General features: G+C 36.3%; 3 protein-coding genes across 4 annotated transcripts; all 3 read left to right on the forward strand.

Moving 5' to 3' along the window:
• Positions 1-4546: 4546 nt before the first annotated feature.
• Positions 4547-7465, forward strand: LOC113336988 (F-box/LRR-repeat protein At1g06630-like). Of its 2 annotated transcripts, none has more exons than XR_003354070.1 (4): positions 4547-5950; positions 6073-6237; positions 6484-6815; positions 7066-7465. XR_003354070.1 is itself a non-coding variant. In XM_026582683.1 (4 exons), exons 2-4 carry the CDS (start codon positions 5195-5197, stop codon positions 6616-6618), a joined length of 1056 nt encoding a protein of 351 aa, XP_026438468.1. In that variant the 5' UTR covers positions 4547-4779; positions 5104-5194; the 3' UTR covers positions 6619-7040. The 2 variants fall into 2 exon arrangements, 1 of the variants encoding a protein (XP_026438468.1); XM_026582683.1 differs by lacking the exon at positions 7066-7465 and having other exon boundaries at positions 4547-4779; positions 5104-5950; positions 6484-7040.
• Positions 7466-11098: 3633 nt separating this feature from the next.
• Positions 11099-13655, forward strand: LOC113337002. The gene is made up of 4 exons (XM_026582700.1): positions 11099-11495; positions 11688-12686; positions 12821-12985; positions 13133-13655. Exons 2-4 carry the CDS (start codon positions 12417-12419, stop codon positions 13427-13429), a joined length of 732 nt encoding a protein of 243 aa, XP_026438485.1. The 5' UTR covers positions 11099-11495; positions 11688-12416; the 3' UTR covers positions 13430-13655.
• On the forward strand, positions 11709-12098 carry LOC113337207 (F-box/LRR-repeat protein At3g58930-like). The gene has a single exon (XM_026582908.1). It carries the CDS (start codon positions 11709-11711, stop codon positions 12096-12098), a length of 390 nt encoding a protein of 129 aa, XP_026438693.1.
• Positions 13656-21276: the final 7621 nt, after the last annotated feature.

Consider the following 21276-nt stretch of genomic DNA (forward strand, 5'->3'; position numbering starts at 1 on the left):
ATGGGTAGATGTGATATGTCATATAAAAGCTAGTATGGGTTTTTGTTTCGATCAAATTTGGCTGGATAATCGAATTGAAGAAAACAGGGGAGTACGTGGTTAAGAGAAGATATTCACGGGATTGTACGTGTTTTTATTTGCATGGCGTGAGATGGAAGTGTGTGTAACTACAACTGAGGCATGTACATGATGATTTGCAGCGTGCTGGAAGAATTTTAACGCGTGAAAATCAATATCAGTGATAAAAATGGAAAGAAAATAACCCGAGTAAATGAAGATCATTTGGAGTTAATGGAGGAGATTCAATGGTGCAATTACATATAAATATGTTCCTAATTGGTTGTAGAGAGGTTTTCGAGAGTCTGGGGGGATGAGGAGAGCCAGAGAAGAAGAAATTCAAGTTTTACCAAACTCATTTTCTGCTGCTGCTCCTCCTGAACGAAGAACAACATCGTAGAAGGAAGATAAAAGTTGTAGAATACCTATTACGACGTCCAGAGAATAAACCGTTACCTATTCTTTCAAACCAACATCTTTTATAATAATTTTTCCACCAATTATTTAGAGTTCGCAACAGTTTTGTAAGAGTTTATTGAAATAGTGGGTTCTGTAACAATTATTACTGGTACAAATTCGTTGTTTACCACTACTACAACCACTGTAAAAATAACATCACTGGCGTGGAAAAATAAAATCGCAGCCATTGGATACATGACCGTTGGTGTCCGACCAACCAACACTGGCGTTTCAACCAACTACGCCAACGTTCGAATTTCCAACGCCTATAATTCAAACGATCGGCTTCCCTGAACCTATAAATTCCGGCCCCTGAATTCATTTTCAGTCACACCATTTTCAGAACTCTTCTTCTTCTACTAAAACTCTTCTTCTAGTAAACCAAAAAATTTTATACAATATGAACAACATTTTCAAGAAAGTGGCTAAAGGTATAAAGAATACAAGAGATCGAAGAAAAGAAGCGACACCACGGCCTTCCGCATGTGTCAATTTTTCTCAAAAGGAAGAAGAAATTTCTTCGCGGAATGTTGTTGTTGCACCATCGTTAGTCCAAGGTCATGTGTCGGCGCATCAAGATCGGTCTGAGGAATTTCATAGAATGAGAGGTGGATAAACAGATTTAAAGGTTGTTTATGAAGGTCTACCCCCTGCAGTCCGAGAAAGGGTTGACAGATATCCCTGGCGTGCGCTTTATGGTGTGAATCCTAGAAGACACAACAACAAAAAATCCGAAGACAGAGGTAGAAAGGTGGTGGCCGACAACGCACACATTCCATTTTTTGGATTTTGAAATCGGTAAGCTCGTTTAAATATATTTTTTAAATAATTATTATATAATCAAAAGACTAAATCATAATTAATATTGTACTTGTAATAGGAATTACGCCCCTTGATTTTTATTTCATTTGTAGGATCCCAAGTGGAATGGGAGATCCGCCTCCATTCAACCAAGACGAATGAATATCAAATAATAATTGGGAGAATCTTTTTCCCTCGTTTATAGATTCAACATTACGTGAAGATATTAAACAATTGAAAGGACATGGGATTATATATTCAACGTTGAAGTCTTTCCTTATCCAACCCAGAAACCCAGAACATGTAGATGATTATCTTGAAGTCGAAAGGGGGTTTATCTTATGGGTACTGGGTCAGATATTGTTTCCAAACTCAACTTTTTTTGCTCATGTTGTTTGCTTGAAACGTTAGAAGATCTTGACAAAGCACCAGATTATGACTGGGGATCTGCAATTTTTAACAGAATTATATCATGGGATGGATGTAGCGTCCATTGGAGGAGATAACTTCACTGGTTTTTGGGGCATCATAGAGGTAAATTTAAAAATTATTATTTTTAGTAGAAGAATACTTTTTATGAGCCAATGTAGATTAAATAAATATACTAAAATTATGAAATAATTTAAATTATTGGTGGTATACCTACTTCCATATTGGTACTCCAATCCTTATAGACGTTACCCCTGGATTTCCAATGTTGGAAATGTACGTCTCAACCAACTTAGCGAGGAAAACTGGCAGCGACATCGCGAGTTCCAGTTTTATTCAGAGGCTTCATCATATGACTCGGAGCCACAACAACCTCGTGTTCGCCCTAAAATTAAGTTTTCTCAGTATAATGGTTCTGTTGGAAGGGATGTTCTTGATTATTCTATGCGTAAAGTTATTTTTTACAGTCCGCAATCGGAAAAGAGGGGTTTGGTATCTGGGAGAAATAGTTCAGTACCAAATTCGAGGTATTTATGTAATTGCAATTAACCCGCACAACAGATGCAAACCTCTGAATCAGATTTTGATAGGCTGAGAAGAACTGGTTGGGAGAGGTATGAACTAAATACATAGAGGGATATTGATGAAGCGCAATATGTCAACTGGTACGAGTCGATTGTGAATCGTGTAGTTGGGACACACAACATGCACATCTATTGGTTTGATATCCCAGGGTTATTGCGCTTTTCCCATGATGCAAATGTCATTCCTAGCCAGCCACCTCCAAAAGAGCCATGCTTTACGACTTACCCAACCACGGGTGCAAGTTCTTCATCATCTTCGTCAGGTATGCCCGATTTGCTTTGGGAGATGCCAACTATTACTTCACAAGGAGAGACAACCAAGATCCCCGTTGTTTTCTAAGGTATGGAACGTGATTATCCTTACTAAAATGTGACAGCCAGTGACCAGGAGTTGCGGAGCCGACTGAACGATATGCATTGGCTGCTTCGGCAAACACATGGTATGCACTTGGATGCGTGTCGAAAATGGTACGAGACCTCAATGTTTAGATTGAGTCCAACTGTAAATGATGATGGGCGGCGTTCAAAGTCTTCTGATTCCGGTGGTGAGAGAAACAAAGCATGTCAGAATAGTGAGGACACATTGGTTGGAGAAACACAATATGCACATCAGGGTTTTATTGAACCAAAAACTGTGACTGTATCTCAACCTCAGGTGTTTCGGCTAGATCCTAGGCGCATTTCAACATCATTCTCGCCCTACGACCCAAATGATTGCTACAATGTTACACCACCACCACCACCACAACAACAACAAACATCTTATCTGCCTAGAGGACCGAGTGCACCGTTCCAACTATCGCCTGGTTCTTTCCAGACGCCTAATTTTGTTCAACCATCTTTGTCCCCTTATGAAAATTTATTTAATTTGTTGGCGAGTAGGGATATCCCAGGTCTATCCCCAGGTCTTGGAGGAGAATTCATGACTCCAGAAGATAAAAATTGGAGAGCTAGGGATGAGCGACATTAGAGAGAATGTTTGTAATTTTTAATTCTGCAACATTTGTAATTTTTTTAGTATTAAAAGTACGACTTTCCGAATTAAATGAAATTACATTATGTTTAAATTCAAGCGTTTTACATTAGCTTCACTGAATTACTACGACTACATTATCTTCAAAGAAGGGGTTGAAACTGTTCAACAGCTTAAGGATTTCGAAACATTTTTCAAAAGAAAAAAGCCACATTTTTCTATCTTCACCATTCAGCCAAAGATCTCGTTACCATCTCAGCATCAGTTTCACCTCTCAGTCTATATCAATCGTCTTGTATGGGTAAATATATAAGTGCACTTACTTCTTTCTTAATTGTATGAAAACGATTTTCTATGTCGCATATAACACGACGACTCGGATTACGGGTGTCACTGCAGAACCCATCGTGAATAATCGCCCAGAAATTCACCCATGGATAGTTTGCTGAAGCAAGCTGAGTAAATAAAAAAACATAGTTCCTGCAAATAGACTCATCTTCTTCTTTAGTATACAGAGCGCGCCGAACTAACAAGGGTCAAGACATGTTCAAGAATTGAAAATTTTGTTGAAGTTGAAGAATTTTTTGAAGCTTAGAGTATTGTAATAGAAGTAGATTTGTGAATGTGAATTTGGACTTGAAATGCATAGTATTTATAAAAATCAGAAATTATAGTCGTTGGATCAGAAGGTTTTTCAGCCGTCTAGATTCAGCCGTTGGCGCTGGAATGAAGGGCGTCGGCGGTTTAACCAAAAACGTGCGTTGGAGTGTAAAGCGCCAGCGTTGTTGGCCGAGGCGCTGGCGTTATAAGTTAAACCGTTGGCGCTTTACCTAAAGCCGCTTGTCCTATCATCAAACTCCCGCTACATCTCCCGACTCACTCAACAACCAACAAATTTGTTGGTTTGGACATCCGTATTTCATGTTTGTTGAATTCATAGTGGGAGCAAAATGAAGTTTGTTCATTCTATAAGAAGTGCTCTTAACTTTCAAATAGCTATTGTAATAATACTCTTTATCCAATAATTAGAAATATATCTTATTAAGATATTCAGATATGCATCTGGTTAGGATTACATATTGACACAAGACCAAAGTGTGTGCCTCACTCAGGTTTAAGGCCAACAATGCCATATAGGTGTAAAAGTGGTGTATATATAAAAAAAGTTGTTAGTAGTAGTAGACTGAGTGAAGTCGGCTCGGATGGAGTTTTAAGGTTTAAGCATTTCTATACTCGAAAGGGGCTTCCTTTTCCGTATTTTACTTCTGGGTTTTTCACATTCCACTTATTTCTCCAATTTTGGGGGTTTTGAATAACAAATGTTGCTCGGATTGAAATTGGGGGTTTAGGATTTTCAATTCTGCTCAGGATTTGTTGATTCATTCAAGAGTAATTTTCATCTGGTTGATTGATTAGAAATTCTAAAAGAAATTATAACAGGAAAGAAGACATTGTCTGCCATTTCTACACTCAAAGGTACTTCTTTTTCCATCTTTCACTTGTGGGTTTTTGAACTACGAATACTAATGCTGAGAAAATTAGGATTTTAGGGTTTTTGTTTCTGCTCTGTGACGATTCATTGCAAAAATTGGAGATTAGGTTTCTGAACTACAAATTTCAGGGATTACTTTTTAATTTTGTGGGTTCTCTTTACAATTCGGGGGTTTAGTTATCAGTTTAGGTTAACAATGGTGGAAACAAGAAATGCATCCCCGTATTCTAGTGGGGAAGATAGAATCAGTAGGTTGCCTGATAGTATAATTCATCATATCATGTCTTTCAATGATGCTAAATATGCAGTTCAGACTTGTGTTTTGTCGAAACGATTCATATCTGGAAGTCTCTGCCATTTCTGAATTTCAAAAGGAGTTTGTTTTCGGAAGATGAAAGCATGTTGGTAGATGATGAATCTGATATTCAGAGATCCGCTCTGAAATGGTTCAATATTAGATATGCTGATATAATGAAAAAACATGTTGGTAGATGGATGGTTGATGCTGTAAAACATAATGTTCAAGAAATTACCATACAAATCTGTAAAGATCATTCGGCATACAAAATTCCACATATCCTTAATTGCAAATCACTGAGAAAGTTGTCAATGCAATTGTATGGTGCTGTCGGATATGCAGATATTATTCTACCAAGTTCAATGAGTTTACCTCAGCTTAAAGTACTAATCAGACGTGGATTATCAATCTCCAATGTGGAATCATCCAAAAGACTCTTTTCAAGTTGTCCAAGTCTTGAAACGTTACACATAGTTGATTGTGATATACAAACTGATAACCAAAGAAATTTCACTGTTGATATTCTCAGCCTTAAGCAGTTTGTATATGGTTGTTCGTGTAGACGTCTTTTGCCGCAAAATGGTAATATGGCTAACATTATCAAGTTATGTGCTCGAAATCTGGAACTCTTCGCCTGCAGATCTTTCTTGGCTCAAGATTATTCTCTAAATATTTGTTTTCCAATATCTGAGGTAATTTTTCAAATGTTTCTCAAAGAAAACGAAGAAGATGAGAATGCAGAATCATATTCATATCTCTATTCAGAGGAAAAAGAAGTGTATGCTAAACGCGTGATGCAATTTTTAGAAGCGTTTTATAAAGTGGAAAATTTGAGCTTATCATCCGGATTCCTTGAGGTATGGGTGCATCAAATGAACATATATGCAGATGTGATTAAGATTTTTCTTGCCTTGTTTCAAATAGTTTTATTGCCTTGTTTCAAATAGTTTTAGTGATTAAGATTTTTCTTTTTCTGAAGGTTCTCTCACAAGATCTTGACTTTTTAGACTGTCAACCACCTCGCTTATGTGATCTACAAACTTTAACATTGGGCATGTGGTCTACAAGAGGTTGCTTGCGGGCTGTCATATACTTACTCAAGATATCTCCCTATATAACTCAGTTATTCCTTGAGTCCAAGGAGGTAATTGTTAACCAAGCTCTTTGTTGTTTAATTTGGCCTGTGACACCTTTCCAATAGTCATTTCCAATAAAAACAAAAATACCATTCCAATAGTTCTAATACATGATATATGTTTTTCACATGTCTCATTTGGCGACATTTTAATATTCTGCGTAACAATTTTGGAACCTCTGAGGTGTTTCTTACATGTACTATTTGTCTTTGTGACTAAATGACGTACCACTTGTTGTGATTGTTTGGATACAGTTCAATTTACCCGATGTTGGAGATGATTGGGAATCTGGATTTTCATTTCCAGGAATATTGTCTCGCCTCATGCTTGTCCATTTCGTAGAAGTGGACGGATGTGATGCTGAGCTCAAACTTCTGAGTTTTTGTTGAGAAATGCAAAAGTACTGAAGAAAGTTGTTATACACTTTCGTTCTAGTGGTTGCTCACCTGATAGAGTGAGACGAGTCGAAAAATTTAAAAATAAGCTAAGAGCAGTTTCTACAGCTTCTTCAAGTATTGATATGGCGTTCAAAACTTAGTACGGGACACTTTGAGCTTCACTAGGGCCTGCAACCAAAAGTAGCCAGGTTAGTAGTTATCAAATGCAGTTACTTAACAACAAATACTTGTATTATTCTATACCCAGTCAAGAAAGAAGATTAGCAACAGATGCATTTTGAGCAAGACGTCTCTTGCGAAATCAAGTAGTTTAGTTTGGTCTCTCCTCCTTGTTTTTGCAGTATACACGTCTTTTTCAATGAACTCCGAATGACTTTGTTAAATGCTATTGTTATGGCTGTGCTTTAACGCTAGTGATCTTATCTTTTTATTTACAAGGGCTTTCTGTATATGCTGGATGGTTTTCATGAATTGTTAAGGACCCATCCGGCGGAAGTCCGACAGCTTTTTTTTTCCGGTAATCGCATGAAGAAGTGCTCGATCTCTGTTTAGTCGTTCTTCGGATGACATCCAGAAACTGTAATGTTTTTTCTTTCTACAAGTGAGCAAATTGTTGTTTGAGTTTCATCATTAGAACTTGGACATCATAGGTAAGCCTAGACAGTGAGTGTGTTCAAGCATGGGTGTGTTCTTAGAATGACCCCAGCCACTGAGAGTAATATTGTCCAAATAATATTGTCCATGAATCATTTTCCTCTTTTTTATAAGAACAATTTTTTGGGGACTACTCCACAAAGGTGGGGGACTATTTTGTGATACAAATGTCCATCCTACATTATAAGTGGTGTCCTAAAAGATTAGGGAAGCCTAATCTGCCTTTATTTTAATTAAGGTTATAACTAACTCTAATAACTTACTAATCTAATCTAGGGCTGCACATGGGTCGGTTTGGGTCGGGTTTGGCCTCACCCACCACCCAACCCACTGATGGTGGGTAGCAGAAGTTGTCACCCACAACCAACCCAACATAACAATGGGTCGGTTTTCACCCGACCCACATTATAATGGGTTGGGTCGGGTGGGTGGTGGGTTACCCACCGTAAAATACACATTACAGTTACATTGCATCAAAAAAAAAAGTTACAGACTTACCTAAAACTCTTACATATGACAATTAAAGAACTGACCCCAAGTCAAGTGTAAACAAATGATAATTATAATCCAGAGAAGTAAGAAGTTGGTGCAAAGTGCATACAAGGTACAAGAAATGAGCTCAATTGTTCGAAGCTCAGAAGATAAAAGACTATTCAAGGAAGTGATTGAAGAAGTGAAGACTGAAGTGAAGTTAGCGATTTAGGTTTAGGCATTATATATCACTACTTCAACGGCTATGATTCATCTAGGATAGGTCATCTAAGGGTTAATATTAACTAAGAAATATTTAGGTGGGTAGGTGGGTTGGGTCGGGTGAGGGAAGCTTTGACCCATAGTCGACCCACAATACTATGGGTTTTGATGTTGTGACCCATAGTCGACCCGCTCCTAGGTGGGTTGGGTCGGGTGTGGGTAATTTCAGGTGGGTGTGGGTTGGGTCGGTGGGTTGGGTCGGTCGGGTTTGTGCAGTCCTAATCTAATCCACTACCCACTAATCTAGCCCACTAATTAAAATCTAATTAAAACCTAAATTAAAAGAAAATAAATCATTTTCATTTTCTTTTCTTCTTCTTCTTCTCCTCTTTTCCTCTTCTTTGTTAACATCGACGTTAATCGTCCATTCGAAAAAAAATTCATCGTCGATTAATCAATCTTTATAAGCAATGCGTGTCAAACAAATACCCAGACTTCCAGGATTGAGTCTGGGACTCCCACATATAGTGAATCTCCCAAAAGAATTGCTAATTAATAAACAACTTGAAGCACCGTTCAGAGGCAAAATCAATCATCCAACAACAACCAAGAAGTCGGATTCAAGTGAAATGCAAATCCGCGGGTAATTTTCTTCATACCCGTTCTTTTCAATTCGTTATTTGTTAAAGAAATCGATTAGAAATCATTAAAACCCATTGAAAATTGTAGTTACAGTAGATATTTCGGCTAGGAGAATTTTTTGTGTAACCCTAGAATTGCTAACCGAACTTCCAAAAATAAGAGAAGTTCGGTGTGCTCACAAAAAATAGACTAATATTTGGTGACCGAACTATGGCAAAAAAAAATATCTCGTAACCGAACTCAATTTTTCCTTTGAAAGAATGCGGTTTTGTCGATAATTTCTCTTTCTAACTGAACTTTTGAAACAGTTAGTTCGGTGTGCTTTCATAAAAAACTCTCGTAACCGAACTAAAATTTTCAAAAGTTAAGAATGAGTTCGGTTTTATCGATAACTTTTTTGGCTAACCGAACTTTTGAAATATTTAGTTCGGTTTCCTCGCATTTTTTTCAGGTAACCAAATTATAGTCTGTTAAATTTATTATTTAGTTCTATTTTATTTGATAACACAATATTCTCTTATATTTAGCTAATACTTTGGTTTTTGTTCATTAGGAACAAAGGAAAAAGATTGAGACTACACCTAGATGAGGTTTGAAAATTCCCACCCCTCGTGGAGCAAAACATTTAGATTTCCGAAAGCGTGGTGCCACAAATGCTAAACATGGAGGGGAGTTGTTACAGGAAGTCAACCAAGAGAATGTTCGTGATGTAATCCAAGATGTCAATGAAGAGGGGATAGCGAACCCATCCACCCTTATCTTCGTTTAAATTAAATGCAAGTTGGAATGGGCAATTAATCTTCTTTGAGAAAGTTTTGTTCTTCGTATTTGTCTTTCCTTTATAAACATAACCCTTCCTCTTGTGGCTTTTCTCGGGATCACCGCTTCTCTCACAAACCATTTCAAAGCGAGTTTTGCTTTCTCTCCCATTCAATACTAATACGCACATGTCTTTTTGTGCATGTTGTCTAGCCCAACTCTTTGCATCTTCCGGATTTGTAAATACCAAGTCATTCATGTAGTGATGGGATGTGTCATCATACAAAATACCAACTGGGGAAGGTTGGTTTTCCATTGGTTCAATTGGATCACATGGAACCTACAAGTAATAACACAACGTCAATACCATAAATAATTAACACTTAAAGTTCGGTAATCTAAATTTTTTTATCGACCCTACCGAACAACAAGTTCGGTTATGTAGTTTCCAGAAATATATTTGGACCTAACCGAACTCGATCTTTAGATTTTCTATGTAAAAGTTCGGCCATGAAACTGAAAAACCCGACTAAACCAAACTCATGGGTTCGGTTAGAGACGATGTATACATATATTCTGCGACATTGCCGAACAAGAAGTTCGGTAACAAAAGTATTAATATCGACTAAACCGAACTATGCATTGTAAACTCTATAAAAATAGTTCGGTTACATGTTCTGAAAAAACATAACCGAACTCTAAAAAAACACCATTAACATGTAGTTTGGTTACCTGCGTGTGCTAAATTTAGTAACCGAACTACACATTCAGTACGGTTCGGTTACCTCGCAAGCTAAATTTGGTAACCGAACTAGGTTGACCTAAGCGAATTTTTGCCATAAATTTTTGAGTTTGGCCAAAATTTTGCACAATTCAAGCTACATTAACTAAATATGAGGAATACCTGAGTACCCATAGCTTCATCTTCAGGTTGTGGCTGATAAAATCCATCATTTGTTTGGTTAGCTTGAGTTTGGGGAAAAAATCTTTCATCATCTAACAAATAACTCATTTCCGGATCATTAGAAGTATTGACAAATACACTATGAGGTGAAGGGGGTTCTGATTCCGAGGATGAGGTATCATCACATGAATCACCCAAATCATAATTACTAAACTCAAAAAAAGATTTTTTGGATTCACGCATCTTCTTCTTCATATTTCCTTCTTCTTCTTCTTATCTCTCAATAATAATGTTATAACAAAACAATCCCAGTAATATAACTCAGTAATCAATAATCACTAACTAATCAGTTACTAATCATATACTAACACTAATTAATCATCGCACTAACTAAGTTAATCATTAAGGGAAAAGTAGGTATCTTAAAAAAACAAATAAGGGGTGATTGGAAATTGCTACCAATAACCATCCCAAAAACTTAAGAGTAGTCCCCCATTTTCTGAGTAACCCTAAAAAAAATGGTTCTTTTATAATCAGCTGCCACTAAATATTCAAATCTATGTGGGAGTAAAAATGGATCAGAAAAGATCATTCCTCAGTCTCAAATGAAGTCTCACTCCCAATGGCAGTGAAAATGAAAGTTATCATTTTACCACAATAATAATCTAACAGATATAGATGATATCTAAAACAAAGCCCAATGGGTATGGTCTAGGCTTAAAACAATATTGGTGTAAGAGGGTGTAAGCATAATAATGTTTGTAAAGGAGGTTTTTCAAACTGTATATTTCTTCTTTTATGTATTTGGTGGTTCTCAGGAGCAAATAATATCGCTTGGGGGTTTAGGGTTTCTATTCTGCTCAAGATCGATTGGTTTGATTCCTCCAATCAAGCATTGAGGGAGAGTTTTAGCATTCAGGTGCTTCTTTGTAAGTTCAACTCAGTTTAGGTGGATGTTTTTCCATCTATTTAGATTTTGAAGAACACATTTTCCCATTTACAATAGATTTTGAAAGCAATTATAACAGGAAAGGAGACATCATCTTATTGTAATTTGGAAGCAGATAGAATCATTGATTAGAGTGAACTTGTCTCAGATCAGATGCATTGTATCAGAATTTTTGGGTTTTTCACTTTTTAAACTTGAAATTGGAGTTTAGGGTTCAATTACTGAACTTGAAGAGTTACTGCTCATCAGCCATTTCTAAACTCAAAGGTACTTTCCATCTACTAATTCATGGTTTTTAACTAAAAATTTTCTGTGTGTTCAAAATTCATTAAGCTTTAAATACTGTTCAGTTTAGGTTAAATGGAATTTAGGTATTTTGTTTTTGCTCAGTCTGATTAAAATTGGAGATTTGGGTTTAAACAACATATTTGGAGTTCTTGAAGTTTTCTACTTTTACAGTTTAGGTTAATCCCTTAAGGAATGAAAGAATCAAGAAATGCACCAGGGGAAGATAGAATCAGTATGTTACCTGGTGGACTGATTCACCATATTCTGTCTTTCAATGATACTAAATATGCTGTTCAGACTAGTGTGTTGTCGAAACGATGGATCCATATTTGGAAATCTCTACCTGTTCTGGAATTCAATAGGAGTTTGTTTTCTCGTGAGAATACTAAGAAATTCATAGAATTTGTTTACATGGTATTCATGTTTCGCGATGACACCGATCTTCTGAAGTTTAGTCTGGATTGGGACTCTGAGTATGATAATACAGTGATTATGAATGTTAATAGATGGAGCCTTTTTGCCGTCAAGTATAATGTTCAAGAAATAAGTTTAGTGATTGAGGAATTGCATAGTGGGGCATAAGAAATTCCACACCTACTGCTGAATTCCAGAACACTGAGAAAGCTGGAAAAACAAGTGTTCGACGCTGACGGATATGTAGATATAATTCTACCAAGATCTACGAATTCACCACAGCTTAAAGAACTGTATATATATGGATTTTCAGTCACCAACCTAGAATTATCTAAAAGATTCTTTTCAAGTTGTCCAGTTCTTGAAAAGTTATGCATATCTGGTAGTGATAATCTAAGGAATTTGAATTTGATTGTTGATTCTCAAAGCCTTAAGAAGTTTGTACACACTTGTTGGAAGAGACAGTTTTTGCCGCAAAATGATACTATGGCTAACATTATCAAGTTATGTGCTCCAAACCTGGAAGACTTCATTTGCAGTTTTTATTTGACACAAGATTATTCTTTAGAAATCTATTCTCCACCGTCTGCGATAAGTTTTCGCATGATATTCAGCAAAAAAGAAGAAGATGAGAATGCAAAAACATATTCAAAGCTGCCTTCAAAGGATATGGATGTGTATGCTAAACGCTTGGTGAAATATCTTGGAGCGGTTTATCCGGTGAAACATTTGAGATCATCACCTGGATTCCTTGAGGTATGGGTGCTTCCTCTCTTCCATTAATTATACATAACATTCTTGCGGAAACAGTGTAATTACATTATGTTGCCTAAATTCAGAAATGATATAATACGTTTTAGTGATTAAGATTTTTTTCTTTTCTTCTTAAGGTTCTCTCACGAGCTCCTGATTTACTAGACTTTCTACCTCCTCGCTTTTGTAATCTACAATCTTTGGTGCTGGAAACGTGGCCTACCGGAGGTTGCTTGCGGGCTATAAGATACTTACTCAGCATTTCTCCTAATATAACTAGACTTTTCCTTGAAATGAAGGAGGTAACGTTTAACTAAGCTCTTTATGTTTTTAATTTGGCTTGCGATGTCATTCCAATAGTTCTGAATACGACATCAGTCTCATTTGGCAACATTTATTTTTCTGTAACAATTAAGTGAGCTATTAATTGTGTTATTGTTTGCATATAGTCCAATTTATCGGACGTTGGAGATTACTCGGAAGCAGGATTGTCATTCCCGGAAATGTTGTCTCATCTTGAGTATTTCGAGTTCATAGATGCGGAAGGATCTGATGCTGAGTTCAGAATTCTGAATTTCTTGTTGAGAAATGAAAAGGTTCTGAAGAAAATTGGTGTAACATTTCGTTCCAGTGTTGCCCAGCGTGATAGAAAGAGACACGTTGCGCGATTCTCGGATAAGATTAGAGCAGGTCGTAAAGCTTCTTCAAGTTTCCAATTCGCATATAATTTAAAATTTACTTGGTGACTTTGTGATATTTACTTCGGTTCGAAACGGAAAGTACTCGGATGAGAAGCTATCAGGTGCAGTACGTCTTCTTTGTGGCCTTGCTTTACTGCTAATTGTGTTATATTTTGTTTTTATTGGAGATTGGAATCCTTCTTAGATTATTGTGATTTGTTTTGTGTAGTTTGGAGTGGGAATTATGAACCTATAGTGTTTCTAGTAGTTCAAGACTTCAAGTTAAAATTTGTTAGGAAACAATATTAGCAAGATTTGTATGATGTGGTTTTGCTGATAGATTTTGTTACATGATTTATCTGTTTTTGTGGTCTGCTCTATTTGCAATTTGTTACTTTGAATGTTGAAATGCCTTATGAAGGGTTTTATCTCTTTTATGATCTTCATCACTGTTCTGGGTATGAACATGCTAGCGCAATTGACTGTCAGGTGTAAGACTAAAACATTTTCAAGTGGAAGGTTCAGATAAATGGTGGATGTGGTATAAGTTTTTTCCACTGATGACATCCAGAAAGTGCAAGTTGTTGTTTGGTTTGGACATCATTTTTCCACGATAATATGGGTAAATTTTATATCTAACGACTTTCTAGAGCAGCCCAGACAGTGAGTGATCAAGTGGAATGACCCCAGCTTAAACTGCGACAACCTGCTACTCCTGGAAAGAGATTGATGTTGCATTAGCTTTTTTGCATAGCCGCGGTACTTTCTTTTTGTTGGCTACATCTTACTGTACGCGACACTTCTTCTTCCTTTTGACATATCTTTGTCTAAGGTCCCATGCACACCATATCTTACCACACTCTCTCTCTCTCTGAGTACAATTTCCTCTTGTCACTTCTGCAGATTTTCCCACCAACTTTATGACATTGTTGTCTTTCAGCTCAGTGTACAATATTTTTGCTCGATTTTTCCCGAAATGCCCTTGAAATTCTTAACAAACCAACGGAGAGTTTGCCTTTGAAGTTGGCCACCAGGACTGTTAAGCTAAGCTAGATTCCTATAGCAATCTGCAAATAGTCAATTGACCAAAGTTTTTTTAGGAGCATTCAACAGGAATTCGGAATTCAGTTATATAGTTTAGGAACATTCATAGGGGACCCTATTCTATTGGATTCAGGTCAAACGGATTTATGGCTCACTGCAATTGCTCAAAGTGTCAGGGTCAACTTGGTTTGACTCAGGTCTTCGATCTACCCAGCAAAAGGACTAGGCATGGTTGTGTTGTATTTCAAATGCCATGACATGAGACTAGACTTGTCTACCGTATTGACACGGGGTAAAAATAAATATGTATGTCTAAATAACGCGATTAAGAGAATAAACAAAGGAAAGCACGTCATGTCTATCATTATCATGGGAATCTATCTGGTTTAAACGACGAGATATTTTGACATATAAACCAAAACTGCCAAGTGTGAACCAATTTGGTTTACCAAATCGATGGATCAACACTCTCCGATATTATATTAACATATTAGGGTCCCGGTCCCACTAAGAGATTAAAATCCCCATCATGTGGTGGAAGAGCAGGTCCACCAATTGGTACGCCCCCAGACAGGTCGCAAATAAACTTCAAGAATCCTTATTTTTCACATAATAGGATTGGCAAAAGAAGAAAAAAATGATAATTTAGGATCCCTCAAATTCAATACAAGAGCTTCAAAGCAGGGGATCTGGTAACTCAAGGGAGCATTCTCTCATTGGAATCTTGGATCCAGGATATTATAAGGCTCCATATCTATAATGACTAGGTAGTTACTACGCCCTCTCTCGCAGGGCCTGCTCTCTCGAGTACTGTACACACTCCACCAACTCGAAATTTTCATTAAAGTCCGTAGACTCTGTACTTACTTGTGTTGCCATATCTATAGAATCCGGCTCCCCATAAAATTTTAGTTAAGAAATGTTTTTATGCATAGGATATGAATCCTACAACCTACTCCCCTGTATATAGTCTATATAGCTGAATACTGTCTCTATTTCACCGACTGTTTTAGCACTAGAATGCTGGCATATATAATTAACAAATAGTCACTTGGTAATTTAAATTTTCCTACCGATCGAAGAATCTTTTTACACCAATAAGTTGAGTAAGATCCTCCTAGTTGCTCGCTCGAGGGAGCATTCTCTCACGGGAATCTCGAAACAACCAAGAATCCCATATGACTACGTACCACCAAGTTGAGCAGCTCGATGTTTGAAATTGAAATGATGCCACTATGTACTTTTTAAGTATGTGGAAGCATCGTGGTCCATAGAGAGACATAAATGAAACTCAGTATTGGGGTTCAAGAACGAAAACTATACAAATACAAGGCTCTGTCGCAACCAATGTTATTGCTCAGCATTTTTACATCCTCGTAAAAAATTACCATGGACTCAGTTACAGTAGAAAATTCATTAATTAATACTTTATTGTTTAATAAACTTTCTTAAATAATGTTTTTAACCGGTTCCAAGTCGGGACAATGTGTCAAATTAATAATTCGATGAAATTATAAATTAATACGTTTTTTAATATCTATGTAGACCCCATATAAAATACTCCCTCTATTTTAAAAAGACCATCCTCTATTCCATTTTGATCTTTTTCAAAATTATGTCCAGTTTCTGTTTATAGTTATATTTTTCCAATGAACTCTCTAATACATCCTTAATTTTTTATATTTATAAAATCTTTTTTAATATGACCCAATCTAAAATATTAATGAAATTTGTGTAATTAAGGAAACAAATATATCCTTCATTCCTTTTTGTATTTCCTATTTACAATCCCATAACAATTTTTGGTAGTTTTTATTACTAACAGTTTTATTGCAATAAATTAGGCAAGTAATTAATGATAGACATGTAAGCTACTATGGTCTCCTTCATATCTTGACAAAGTCAAAGCGGACTGCCTTTTTGAAACAGATGGAGTATAAATTAATAATCCACTAAATTATATATTCTATAATACACTATTGTTTCATGAAGATTATAAAAAAATAAATTAGTTGTCTTCTATTTTTTGTTAAAATCAATATCACATTGAAGTAATTTTTTTATCATCGTAATAATTCCTAATGTTGTTTTCATAGTCCAGTGAGAAATTATTTAATGTGACTGTCTCTTTAACAACCTCGTTTCGAATGAGGATCTTTGTAGAACTCTCATCGTCTTTTTCCATCTTTATCGGTTCTCATAACGCTCTCAATTATTTCTTCATCAGTCAACAATTGCGTAACTTTATTTTTTTTCCAGATATTCAGGATATCTTGACATTCACTGAATTGAGAAAACCCAACTTTTCGATCAAATTTTGCAAGTCTTAGTGATATCATTGTCTAATTGTTCATCTGAACTGTCTAAACCTATGTTATATGTTGATCGAAGTTAAATTTATCTATAATTTAATAATTATTAATTTACCGATTAATTAACATCTCGCTTATTTAATAAATTATGATGGTCCCAACAACATTAATTTATAGAGTTTCTACTGTATTATTTTCAGTTGCCGGTGGACGGAAAATGTACGTCTGTCTGGCCATCCATAGTATCAAGATAAGTGACCTAACTTGACCCTGACACACTGAGTGATGGCAGTGAGTTAAATCAATCCATCAATAGATTTGATTTTTTTCTGGCCTTTTTCCCTAGAGGTGTAAAATGTGTCGGCCCAGCACAGCCCAGCCCAGGAAATCACGGGCTCCACGTGCTATTTGTCGTGTTGTGTTGTGCCGGAGATTATGACGTGATATGTTGTGCCGTGCTAGAAGGCGTGCTGGGCTGGGCTGTGCCAGAAAAATAAACTTATTGTGTCGTGATGTGTTGTGCCGAGCACATCTATTTATGTTTTGAAATATAAATGTTATCCAAATATTTTGGTATTATGTGTGTTATTGTAAAAATGAGTCAATATAAAGATAATAAAACGTCAATAATTTGCTAGAATAAAGGGTTTTTTGTGAAATATCACAAAATGTGATTTATTGTGCCATGTTTTGTAGTATTTTATACATATTATGACGCGCTTTCTTAACGTGTTGTGCTGTGTCGTGCCACTGGCTAATCCGTGTCACGTGTTGTGTTGGGTTACTGTGCCGATTAGTCAAACTCAGCCCTTCCCATGAAATTAACGTGTTATACCGTGCTGGACCAAGTCACGTGTTGGATTGGGTTGTGCCCCGTGCTGGCAAAGCACAATTTACACCTCTATTTATCCCTAAGAAACCTAATAATTTAGATAAGAAAATGGTTGCATAATTAGTTATACGTCTGCATAATGTGTTATGTATTTTTTTTGGAGGATGCATAATGAATATGTAGTCAGTTTTCGAAAAGTTTCCCTAAAACGATGATCACCTCCGATTTTTTCGTGAAAAACAAAAATTTGATATTGTTGTTGCTCTCTTAAAAAGATCTCCAACGATATAAAATTTGTTAAATTCCAAGGTGCGGTTTTTTAGATATGTTATATCCAAGTTGCGTTGCCAATTATACCCCTGAAAAATTAGGATGCATAACGAGTTATCCCTGAAAAAATAGTATGCATAACCCGTCATGCGGATGCATAAACCGTCATGCAGACATTTTTAATAATTTTGGATAATTATGGGTGTCACGGTATTTAAAATTAATTGTGGACCTGACAATGAGAATATTATTTTTTTGGGCCTGCGCCTATTTTCCCAAGCAACATTTTAAAAAGTGTACCAACTAAGCAAAAAATGAGCTTGAAACTCCATTTCTAAAAAAAAAAAAAAAAAAAGTCTTGGGAACCAGTTGGATGAAGGCTGTTTTTAGGCATATCCAAAACTTTCTAAGCATACCAAGTGAAGACAAAAAGGGATGTCAAATAACAAAATCAGAAAGCTCCTTAACCAATTTTTTTTTATAATGACAAATATGCCCTTTATATATTAGTGTTAATAATCTGGATTAATGATTAAAATTTTTGTTTAGTGATTAAGAAAGCCCCTTAACCAAGTTTTTATGTTTTTATTGAGGTTCGGCTTACTTCTATGAGCCGAATCGATCCCTTGATGAACAGTTCGGCTAGCTGAAACTGTTTAGGTATGCGCCGAACATATATTTTCTATTTCCAACCCATTTGCTAGACACTAGTTCGGCTTGTATAAAATTTTCCTAGAAAGCCGAACCTATTCCTGAGAGTTCTGGAATAAAAAATGTTAATGCATCGGCTTATACAATGAAAATCGCATGAGCCGAACATACCTTTAAAAATCGTTTGGTACAAAATTTGTTGATTGTTTGGTACATATTTAGAGTATCGTATAAGCCGAACCCACCTGGATATTGACAACTAATGAACAGTTCGGCAAACTGAAAGTGTTATTATTATGAGCCGAACCAACTAGTTCAGCTTGTTTAAAAATGTCATAATGAGCCGAACCTAATCCTGTATGATCTGGAAGAAAAATTATGCGAGGTTCGGCTTATATTGAGAAAATCGTAAGCGTCGAACCTTTTGGTAGTACATGGTTCGGCTATTTACATAAGCATTATATAAGCCGAACCTGATCATTTATATTCCTGATAATTGTTGGGGAAAGAATTTTGTATTGGTTCGACACATAATGTGAATACCGTAATAGCCGAATCTCGTAAATGTGCTAGGTTCGGCACATATTATGATTATCGAATATGTCGAACCCCTATGCATCTTTATCTGTGACTAGGTTCGGCTTGAAGTTTCACGAAATTTCATGACGAACTGTTCATATACACTTACATGAAGCTTTTGTGAAGAACAATTCGGCTAAAAACGCAACTCAATTTTGAGCCGAACCCAACACTGTAACCGTCATATAATCAATGAAAAACAACAAATATGAGATTGGGTTTGTAATAAAATGTACTTTCTTATCCTCGTTTCCGGAGTTGGAGATGCAGTTGGTTCAATTTATGGTTCAATTGGTGGTTGATTTTCAGTTTCTACACCTTCATCTTCAATTGGTTCTTCTTCTTCAATTGTTGGATTAGAAGACGATTTGGTTTGCCTAGTCCCTGCTTTTCTTTGTACGAGTCATTATGTAGTTGAATTTACTCGACGATCAAATTTTTGCGAATCGATAATTAATCACGGTGATGAATATTTTTTTTCGCGGGAGGGGAAGAGTTCGGTTAGAGGAGGAAGAAAAAAAGATGTTAAGGGAAACTGATTTTGATTTTTTAGAAAACTGATTTTAGGTTTTGAATTAAGGGTATATAGGTAATTGAACTACCCATAAGATACCCCTTATAAAGTCACCCAAGATGGGACTATTATTTAGTATGCCTAGAAAGATTTAGGCATGCCTAAAAACAACCTTCAATTGGATAGGAGTAACAACCGCACACCCTCGAGGCATGTGTGTTTCCACAAATTATCTTAACATATATGTGGAAGTGTTTTAACTTTTAAATAATTTTAGTGATTAAGAATTTTCTTTTTGTTTCTCAAGGTTCTCTCACGAGCTCCTGACTTATTAGACTATCAAGAGGTTGCTTGCGGGCTTTAGCATACTTGTTTAGCATTTCTCCTAACATAGACACAATTTACATTGAACTAGAGAAGGTAACATTTAACAAAGCTCTTTGTTTTATAAATTGGTCTCGAATGACGACATTTATTTTTCTTCAACAATTTTGGAATCACTTAGTGACCTATCAGTTAGTTTGATTGTTTTGGATACAGTCAAATTTAGCGGATCGTTGGAGATGATTGGGAATCAGTATTTGTCATCGCCAGAAATGTTGTCTCACCTAGACTATGTCCAGATTGAAGAAGTGGAAGGATGTGATGCTGAGTTCAAAATTCTGAGATTTTTGTTGAAAAAGGCAAAAGATTTGGAGGAAATTTCTACATTCTTTCGTTCTAGTGTGATGCAGTTGAAGAAGTGGAAGGATGTGATGCAGTTGTTGCAGCTTCTTCAAGTGTCGAACTGGTATTTCATTAAAACTTAGTAGTCGAATATGTGAGCAGTTGAAATGTTAAAAGATGCAGATACTGCTCCGTCAAGAAGCAAGAAATTACTGTGGAAGCCTAAATATGGGTTTATTATACTTTTCGAGTGAGAACCGAATTGTGACGATACATATCTTTTGATTTTTGTTGGCTTTCAGTATCTTTTTTTTAGAGCAGCCTAGACAGTGAGTGTTCAAATGGAATGAACCCAGCACTGAAATAAGTCATGTTATCACAAGCCTAGTTAGCAATTCGGGATTCGGCAAACGTACGGAACGGCAAACGTACGAGTAGTATACGGTTTTGTAAAATCCAGATTCGGTCCAAAATTCGGTCAACGGGACGTGATTCGTCATTAATTCGGAACGGCATACGTACGTGTATAATTCGATTTATAAATGTGAGTTCGGTTCTGAAAATTCGGTATCTATATATAACAAATAATTTGTATTTATAAGGTCATAGACCAATTTTTATGCATATGTGTGAGTTATTTAAGGAAAAAATAAACTCAATATGATGATATTAATAATATATATACAACATTAGTTATCCAAAAGGACGCCGTATGGTGGTTTAGATGCTTGGTTAGTGAGTTTGAGATCTCTCTCACCTTCACCTTCAAATCTCTTCAGTCGTTTTTGTTTCATAAAAATTACAACACGTCTAATATTCGGTCGTGTATGTTCGGGAGGCAGTAAAGCCCAAAAAGTGCAGTCTTTGAAAAGTAAAAGCTAAAGAATTTATGGCGAATTAAACGGACGTATCATTCGGGATACGTAAAATTCGTAAACGATTCGCGAATAATCCGGGAATGCCACATAATACGTGACTTGGGTTCGGAGTTGCAAACGTACGCGAATAAGACCGTAAAATTCGTGATACGGAAAAATTCGCGAAC

This window comes from Papaver somniferum, unplaced genomic scaffold (genome assembly GCF_003573695.1).
Source record: "Papaver somniferum cultivar HN1 unplaced genomic scaffold, ASM357369v1 unplaced-scaffold_158, whole genome shotgun sequence".
Lineage (NCBI taxonomy): Eukaryota > Viridiplantae > Streptophyta > Magnoliopsida > Ranunculales > Papaveraceae > Papaver > Papaver somniferum.